This window comes from Oryzias melastigma, linkage group LG9 (genome assembly GCF_002922805.2).
Source record: "Oryzias melastigma strain HK-1 linkage group LG9, ASM292280v2, whole genome shotgun sequence".
Lineage (NCBI taxonomy): Eukaryota > Metazoa > Chordata > Actinopteri > Beloniformes > Adrianichthyidae > Oryzias > Oryzias melastigma.
In genome coordinates, this window is record NC_050520.1 from 18,423,085 (window position 1) to 18,433,118 (window position 10,034).

At 36.0% G+C, this 10,034-nt stretch overlaps 1 protein-coding gene across 3 annotated transcripts in view; it reads right to left on the reverse strand.

Annotated features, from left to right (window-relative positions):
• si:ch211-106a19.1 (uncharacterized protein LOC561797 homolog) overlaps positions 1-10,034 on the reverse strand; it is a 39,567-nt gene that overhangs the window by 18,850 nt on the left and 10,683 nt on the right. Inside the window, exon 1 of one of the 3 annotated variants that reach the window (XM_036213556.1) lies at positions 659-1,405. The exons of the other annotated variants lie outside the window; for them this stretch is intronic. Coding sequence (XP_036069449.1) covers positions 659-710 — 52 coding nt within the window. The 5' untranslated portion in view covers positions 711-1,405. Of the gene's footprint in view, positions 1-658; positions 1,406-10,034 lie in introns of those variants that run through there. 3 annotated transcript variants of the gene reach the window in all.

Sequence of the window (10,034 nt, forward strand, 5' to 3'; positions counted from 1 at the left end):
AAAAAAAAAAAAAAAAATTAAGAAGATTGGCCAAAAACCAGCACAGAATAAGCAGTTAATATGTTTTTAAAAAGGAAATAATCATTGTCAAAAACTCAATAATTTTCAAAACATTGAAAAGTAATTAGTATCAAGGTTGTTTGATTATATATTTGTTTTGAACTCATTTTCTATTAGAAATCTTTCATAAAATATTTTTTTTTTTAAATAGGTATTTTTTTTTATAACTCAATCTATATCTCAATAAAGATTTATCATTTTATCTTTGGTTTACCATAAACCTGCAAACCATAAGTTGTCTTTGAAATTCAACACCAGTATTAAAGTAATGATATAAAAATGACAAGAATAGTTACATTTCCTCTAAAAATAACCTTGTAGAATATACATAATGTTGGGAGCATGTCGTCAGCTGTTGAAATCATCAGCACTTCTACTTTCACTCTGACAGTATTAATTGCTTTTAAGTTTTTCTGGCATATTTATTTATAGCATATTCATTTACATAACATTTAACAGCAACGGGGGGTTGTTTTGTACTGGAGTTCACATTATTTAGGTCAAAATTACACAGTACTAATAGAAAATAAATAATCTTCAGATCTTGTTGTTTGTAGTGTTGAGTTTAAAAAAAGAGGAGAAAAGGAGAAACTCTCACCATGCTGGCTTTCCTGAGCAGCCATTTTCACACACAGGTATCCAAAGTTCATTAATGAAGTAAAAGGAGAACACTAACAAAAGGTCAATGAAAAAAGTCCTTCAGCAACAACAACCAAAAAAAGAAAAACAATCAAATTACGGTGAACGTCATGGAAGGAAAACACAGATAAAGAGGGTTAATAAAGCAGAATACAGCAGAGTTTTGAGGGACTGAAGCTCAAAGAAATGCAGCAGACAGAGAAAGGAGTGAGCTGGACGAGTTCTCAAAGACCTGAAGAGTTTAATGAAATCAGTCTTTAATTGGTAAAGCCTGACTATCAATGTGTAGCTTAAAACAGACAATTTGGTTGGTTGATATAATTGGGAGCTTCCTCCCACTAAAAAAAAAACAAAACTTTTTTTCCTTTAATATGCCACAGGTTACAATTACAAAAAATAAAACAAATTAAAGTCACTAAAACATTCAAGTCAAAGTTTTAAATCACAGCACAGATCAGTCTGTTGTGAACATGCAAAAAAAGTCAAGGCTTTACTTAAACAATACAGGTTTGTTAATGATTGTGAGACTTCTGGTGAGTTTTAAAAGACAGGATATGATGCCTGCAGCAATGCCGTATTTGTGCTTGGAGAATAAATTGAGGGATGAAAAAGCATTAGTGCAGTCTGCTCCACAGTTTGACAACATGAAACTCCAATGAGGCTCCAGAAGTTTCCTTCAAAGCATTGCAGGAGTAGCCTTTGTGGACTTTCTTTCAGTTGGTCAGACCATTAGTTTGAATAAATGTTAAGTAATTTATTGAGGACAAAAGAAAATTAATAATAGAAATATTGTCTTAAAAGGATAATCCTCATATTTCAAATTGAAAGTTAATTTTATGTTAAAATCTCCAATTCTTGCATTCATGCTTTTGTTCCTGCTCACATCTCCAGCCCTCTCCTTCACAGCAACAGACTAAGCAGGAGGGATTCTTAAAGTACAATCGACACCTAGAGGCAAGGCCAGGAGCCTATTACCAGGCCAGTCATGCCTCAAGGGCAAACCCCACCCATGATCACCATTCCCAGTCCCTTTGTCTACCACTGCCCTCTGCTCATCAAACCTCAGCACACAATACGGCACAAGAAACAACAAGAACACAGAAAAAAGCAGGTACAGGCTTTACACAGACAATCCTTTGCTTCTCAGTTGTTCCATACATCCATCTCTGAGTTCACCCCGACATTTAAGCAATGGAGAGAAAAAAAGAGAAAGTAGTGGGAGCAAGTAATTGGGTGAGCTGTAGTCTGCTGTCTCACTGTCAGGCCTCATCTCCCTGCTCGTCCCTGAAGACAGGCTGTCAGACCGGTAAAGCCAGAGCTTCGGCTGACAGGATGTCACCCCTGTTTCAGAGAGGCGAGCACAACGAGCCGACGAGCACACTGGAAAAATGTGTGGCCCCTCTGGTTCAAAGATGGTGCTTAGACTCACTTCAGCCCTAATTAGATGAGACACAAATGCCTGGAACTTTTTTGGAGAATAGGTTTTAAAAGAATAAAGTTTTCAAGTCATATTCAGCAGGAAGCTGTTAACAGTGGAGTTAGTAATGAAGTCAGCTGCATGGGCTTGAGGACAACCTCAGGGTAGTGGGCTTAAGCAATGCTTGGAGCGTTATGTGCACAAATTGAGCTGTACGCTGATACTAGCCCTAACAGTTAATTAAAGGTTTCACAGTTCAAATGCTTATCTGTTCCCTGAAGTGTCTGCCTGTGCATGAAAGCGGCTTCACAAGTTTTGCATACCCATGCAGAATTAACTGTGCAAAACTGCATCTAAAACAAAACAAAATTAATCCTAAAACCCAACTGCAGTAAACTGATAAACTATAAAGGATTAGCTTGAAAGCCTTTCACTGAACATAACTAGTTTAGAAAGTTTTTGTTAATTCATTTTCTAAAATTGACAATCATTTTTTTGGTACAAACAGTGATTGCTTGATTGTCTTTCTAATTTTTTATTCACATGTCATTGTGCGTTACAACCTTACAAACTCAAGGGATAAGATTATTTTAAAAAGTAGTAATTTGAAAAAAATACACAAAAATACATGAAATTAATTTATGTGTTTTTAAGGCATTCCGACAAAAAAAAGCACACCAAAAACACTAAAATAACTAGAGTACATGTAATACCAGTATGTTGACTCTAGGGGTGTATATTGGTGAGAATCTGGTGATATGATATATATTGTGATACATGTCTCGCAATTCATTTCACGATATATCTCGACTGTACCAGAACAAATTCTCACTTTTTTAAAGAGTATGACTTAGGAAAAAAACTAAGTCATATTAAGCAGTACATGTCTCATAATGACAAAAACCACGAGGCTGACGGTACCATTGAGACTGAACATTTAACACAAGCAGGTTCTCTTGTTTTGGTGCGGTGTAGAGCTGCTCCAAGTGTGCTGTGCTGCCAACTAGTGGTCAGGGGTGTTAAAACTAAAGTAAGACGCTGAATGATGCTCACACATAATTCATTAAATAACATCTTGTCAGCATTTTAAATTGGTAAAAGTATCACCAAATGAAATATTGCGATATGTCATTGAATCCATTTTACCCAACATCCCTAAAACTCATTTAGGTGGCTTCAAATAAGTAATGATTAAAAATGTGCAATTACAATAACTGCTTTTAAATATAAACATACATTCATAAACTTCAAAATAGTGGCATTATAAATTAATCAAGTCTCAGGGAGAAGCTAAGCTTCTCTGCACATATCGTCCAGTCAGTGGACAGAATTATAGCCTGACTGCTCTGTGCTTTCCAGCATATTATAGATACAAATAAACTAATACTTTTTAGTTCTCACATACAAACCTAGCTGTAAGTTTTTATAAATTGTAATGACTTATGACTAACTGAAGATCTTTTAAACTGACTTTTAGGTATGAGATCATATAAGTTGGAAGTTATCCAGAAGTCTAACCTGGTTAATCGTTGACAGAGGTTGAGTTCAGTTCTTTACACTAATTTTTACTGTTTGAAAAGGTCCTTACTAATAAAGTTGGCTGAATTTGCACACAAAATATGTTTTAATTAATAATTACTGAATCAAATTAAGAAGAAAAGTAAAAAGGCAATTTCTTTCTGAAGTCAAGTGCACTTAATGATAGTTGGGTTTGGGTGTTGACAAGAGCAAGAACAGAAGATTGCTGTTAGAAAGAGTTGGCAGGGGCAACCAAATTTTCCTTTGGTCTCAGTTATTATTTCATTTATCCCCAGCCAGCTTGATGGTGTTTAAATCTGGAGACTGTGCTCTCATTGCTTGATTTCATTTTTGTTTCTTCTCAAGGGTAGTTCTTTTTATAATTTGGGTCATAATCTTGCTAAAGGATGAACAGAACATACCAGAGGGCACTGTAAAACTCAACAAAATGTTCCGGCTATGGTTTGTGTTTAGAATGCTCGTAGAAAAGACAGATCTTTCCAGAATAAACCAATGTTATATGTTACAAAAAAAAAAGAAGTCCTGTTTAAGATGTGCTTTGGAAAGGCTGTGAATGGAAAGGGATACATATGAAATTGTGGAGACACAGAACAGAGAGCAGATGAGATGACAAGAGAGGAAGCATCCTAAGGAACAAGAGAGTAATTCTGATCGGTAATTGCTAACCGGCTCTATTCCTCCCCTGAGATATATCATAGAGAGACAAACGAAGAAGGCAGCGGGTCACTCGGTAATGTTGCAGTCAGCTATTCACCAGCAAATGAGAAAATGTGCAGGGCAACTCATCACATCCCAAAAGCTCAGCAGCACATCTCTGGAAGCATTATTAAACTGTGCACTGTTAGAGAGGAGCTAGAAAGGAAAAGACTAACAGAAAACAGCAGCAACTGGGTGCAAATGTTTAATTTTGGTGAATTAATCTTGTCAGAATAAAAGACTGTAGCCTAGTGAAGATTTATAGCATCACTTTGACACCATTACAGAGCAAGTTAGGCCCCTATATTCACTAAAACGTGAGGGTTGTGTTTGGAGTAAAACTCCTTTTACATGTTGAGAACAAATTTATTTAAAATAAATCCGCTCCTGCACAGCAGGCAGACAAATGTGGCAACTCACTCCTTAAATTTCCAAATTAGCTGTTTCTTTAAAACGTCTAATCATTTCCGCTGATTTATTTAAACACATCTTGCATGATTGATGGTGATAATCGCTGAAATGTGTTCATTTTAATGATGCGTGCTGACGACTGTCAAGAAACTGTGAGTGAATTATCAGAGGGGAATATCCGATTAGAGGGACAGTTACAATAAACAGTAGTGAAGACATTTCCAACCCTAAAGTTCGATTTATTTCAATTGAACTCTCATTTGATGGTGACTCTACAGTGAGGCTCCACAGTGGCTAAATAAGATAACTGGCATGTGTTTAGAAAATGGAAAAAAAGAGAAAATGTCTGTTCCTTTGTTGGAGATGTAAGGCTGTGTTTCAATTATTTTTACACAAGAATACAACTTCTCTTCGTCAGGTAACAAATGATTCTCTCTGGCTCAAAAGATCTATACTAATATCCATAATAAATGTAAAAAGTAAAAAAGATTAGCCCTTTCTGGGTAGTATTATATCTCGGTTATGTTTTTTTGCTCTAATATTTATTGAATAAATACACAGTAAGGATGATTTGGCATTAAAATAACTACATTTGTGGTCTTTTTTTAGTAATAGATTTTCAAATACATACTGTTCTAATAAACAAACTGCAGATCAAAACTTAAACACTAGACATTTTTTTCTAAAACATAACCAAATGTTTATTATCTTACAGTGAAAGAAAATTTTACGAAGCCTGAAAACTATATTCTACTAAGGAAAAACTTTCAATTTCAATTTTCATTTCTATTGATGCTTTGTGAGTAGAAATATAACCTCTCAGAAAATAAACACAGGGTAATAGAAAATTGCTATGAGAGGTAACAAAGTATTGATTTATTCCACGTAAAATCCTTTATCTCTGTGACAGTGTTTCACGGTAATTCAAGGGGTGTGTGATCCTCAGGAACGGATAAACGGTCATCCTTCAAAAATAATAAGAACAGGTTTGGACCCTACAATTTACAACGCATCCCATTTCAGAGTTTCTGATACATGCTTTTGCAGATGCTAACACTTCCGTGCAGACTCCGATTTGTCTATATGCAAATTTAAGACAGATGAGGAGCGCAGAGCAGAGCGGGAGGGAAGATAAATGAAAGCAGACTGTAGGTGGAAAAGCATGCAGGGCAGGAGAGGGGCATCCCGCTCTATTTACAAGGTGAGGAAATGGATTGTTGCAGAAACGTAAATATCTGTGGTGACAGATGCCAATGCTGCATAGAGGATTGACAATTTAGGGTAAAAAGATGGCAGGAGAAAAGCTGCCTCCGGGTGGATGGCAGGAGTGGGACAGCTTCATGCTCCTGTGATGCATTTCATCTGTAACTGTACTGACCCTGGTGGAGTTTACTCAAGCAGCCCGAGGTGCAGAGCGAGTGGGCCATCCCCGGCTCCCAGCATCTCCTGCCCTTCATCTGACTCTTTGCGGGCCTGATCTACAGTGTCGCTGGGGCCGCTTCGGAAAAACGGATTTTCCCTTTGCAATGTTGCAGCATGCAAACAAACGGAGGCCTACTTACACACGCACAACTGTGTTAAGTTCAATGCAGGCGCACCTTGTAATCTCTGCCCTGGACTGCACGGCTTGTCCAACATGTCCTGCACTGCTCAAACTCAAACAATTTGAATGCGTAGAATCAAAAACCTGACCACATTTACAATTCTCCTCTGTGTGCTTCTCCCAGTGCAGTGTAGGATGGAAGGAGGGAGGGAGAGGAAGGAGTGAAGCAGAAAGAAACCTGGACTCAGCAGCTAGCAATCAACTCTACAAGATCACTACTCTATACATCTTTTTTCTCTTGTGAGCTAAACATTAAAATAATGTCACCAAACATGCAAACCAATAAGTCAGATTTCAGTCTTAAATGTTTTAATTTAGCTCAAGACTGTAAGCTTACTGTAGCAGAGGGCATTCAGAAACATCCCAATTTTCTCAAATTGAAAACATTTCTATCCAAAAAATGGTCTTATATAACTTATAAATGTCAATTGTTACAGTTTGATTGCAGAAATGCGTGGGGTCTGAAAAAAGCAGGGGACCGCTGCTGAGGGCGGCAAGTAAGCCGAATCAAAAGTGCTGATGAGGAAAGGTTGTTGAACTGTAAATAAATTATGTTTCTTAAATGTCCTTCGGCTTGTTCTTGAAGGCGATGCAGTGTGAAACCACAATTAACTTTACACTTGACCTTCATTGTTCCCATTTTTTCGATTTTAACAGTTCAGAAAGAGTAGAATCTCACTGATACAAAGTAATACATCTACAGTCAGAGATATTTTTAGATAAAGCTCAAGAAATGATTGTGTGCTCTCTGACTGTCATTCAGAAAAAAACAGCAACCAAAAATACTCAAAATGATTTGAGTGAAGCACAAAGCTGCAGTTAGATCTCCTAATGCATGACATCCTTAGTTGATAACAAGCAGCTAATTCAATAGAGTTGAAGGATCCTCAATATTTAATTAGGTTTAATTAACCACAATTGCTAGAGTAAAGTGTAATTGCTTTTGCCATCCTTCTGAGTTGGCCAACATGACCGTGCATCAAACTGATGATTTAGTAATGTCAAACAGACTCTTCACATGAAAGCCCGCAGCAGCATATGGAAACCACAGCTGAGGAATCACTCATCCTTACATGCATGTAGACATTGCTGACATTAAAAGCCCAGGTGGCATCTTTGCATGGCAGATGTTACTGCTGGAATTGTATGTTTTGCAATTAAATTTATTTGCAAAAAGACATCTTAAAAATTTGTTTTTGTACTTCTGATGGAAATGCTAAAATTTAAGGCATTCTTTTTCTCTACAAGAGGGTGTTAATATACACTTGTGTGTAAAGAAAAATATTTAGATTGTAGTTAAATGTGAACAAACCTTTGGTCAACATTCTTCAATTTATATAAGTCAAACAGAGTTAAATTAAGCTTTAATTCCAGCAGCTCTGATAGGACTAAAACTCATATTAATTAATAATAACAATTTCAAAGTGTAAAAATTGTTTTAAAATAATGATTTATTAGAAAGGATAACAAAGCAACAGACCAATGTTGTTCTTACTTACTACAAAATTGCTTAAAGAAAAAACTTAAATAATTAGGATTTTAGAAATCTTTTAATGACTTTTCTACTATGGAATTGGGGACTAATCCTTCATGCTGACGATGCAGAAAAATTACACACAGCATGACAGAAAAATGAGTGTGCTGACTTGGACACAAGCTCAATAATGAGTCCAGGTTCCCTGCAGCATCTCAGCCGTCACAGATTGGAGCCAGAGTGAACAAGCAAAAGCCACTAAAATGAAAAAAAGCAGAAAATAGCTAAGTTATGAAGCCACACAGTTTCTGTAACAACGCTAATTTTCTCCTCATTTATAATTATAATTATTTTTAGATCAATCAAAGCCCATTGTTTGGGCTTATTGTTTAATCTGTTCAGGAAGCAGCTTTTGTGTACTGACATAAAATAAAACAAAAAATCAGAAATTCTCGGTCTGACATTTACGTGAAAATCTGAATTATTATGGGACCATTTAAAACAAATGAGACCTCCTCAAAAGACTAAATCGTATTAAGAAAAACAATGAGGCAACACCTGCACTCAAATCACAGATGGCACCAATAAATGTGCATTCTTAAAGGAAATAGAATTTTAAATTACATTTAGTTAAAAAAACAGTTGAAGAAAGGGTATATAATAGTACATTGTTTTAAGTGTTTGTGAGAGCTGGTTTCATGTCATAGAACAATAAAGAGAAAGTGGCAGCTCTGTCTTTTTAAACAGCAAGAAGGTGAGAAAGAATTTAGAGTCTATTTTATACATTTTTGTCTAAAATCAAACATTGATTTAATTCTTTAAAAGAGATTACCATAAGAAGTTGATACAAATAAATGTGAACAATTTAAATGATCAAAGAATTAAAAGTAAATGTTGGGACAGTTGGGAAATTAACCAAGTCTGACTTTAACTTCTATTAGTTTCTGGAAGTTGGAAAAGGTCATGAGGAAAATATAAAACAAGGATCGATTATGGTGAAAAGTCCGAAGAATGAAGTGACAAAATCTACTTTCAATTCAGTATTGAAAGATAGGATTTGAGACAGATAAAAGTTAAAACCATCACTTTTAAACATCTGACTATTTGAACAGTAACAGATCATCTTCTTCAATGTGTCGACTTCATTTGTTTTGTTGAGAAACCAAATCTAACTCTCATCTTTTTGCCTGCTTCACGTCTTTGGGGACTGAGCTGATCTAACAAATCAACCCATGCCAAAACATGATGTTAATTTCCAAGACAAACAGGCACGAGCAATTGAGTAAACAGCCGCAGTAGAACTAATTAATGAAGATGATAAGCATACCATCTGTCATTTCTTAATATTCTCTCATGAGACGAGGAAGCCCAACATGGCAACATCTCCCTGAGAAAAGAGCAGGTGCTGGTAAACTAAAATACAAAAAAAAAGAACAGTAAAAAAATGATTTGAAAGATTAACATATGAAATATGTTACAATTAAACAGCCACACTGTGTTCCGAGTTTATTGCCATAAGTAGTAAAACATTACAGCTAGAATGTTGTAGTCCAATTTAAGATGTAAGTACACATTTAATCTCTGATACAGCCCAAGCAAGAATTCACAAGTTGGTCTGCAATAAGTGTTTTCTGTGAATTGATACCAAAAAACATTCTTCCTCTTTCAATGTTTCCTAAAACTAACATTACAGTTTTATAAATGTACTTGCTCTCACCTTCCTTTAAAAGTTAGACATACCTGCCTGCACCTCTATGAACTACACCTTCCAACTGTTTTCAGTCATCATGCACTGCAAATCGGCTTCAATGTCAAAAATACAACGTCCCTCCAAAAAATAAAAAAATAAATCCAACATGAAATCATGTGTTACCGCCAATCCACACACACCCACGCACATTTTTAACCCAACACACAGAAAAAAATCTTTTTACTTACTTACGATAGCCGTGTTCTTATCCTGCCTATTGTTCCATTAAATGTTGATTTAATTGAAAATAGATGGAAGTAAACTGAGAGACTTAATTTTGGAAATACGGCCAGCTGGATGGAAAGCAGAGTCAACGGATTACTGGGAGCGAAAAGCAAGAAGGGACAAAAAGAGGGAGTGGCGGGAAAACCAGACATGGAGTGTGAGAGGGCGACGGAAAGAGAGAGAAAAGAGGGAGTGCTGGAGAACATGTAAAGAGTAAAAG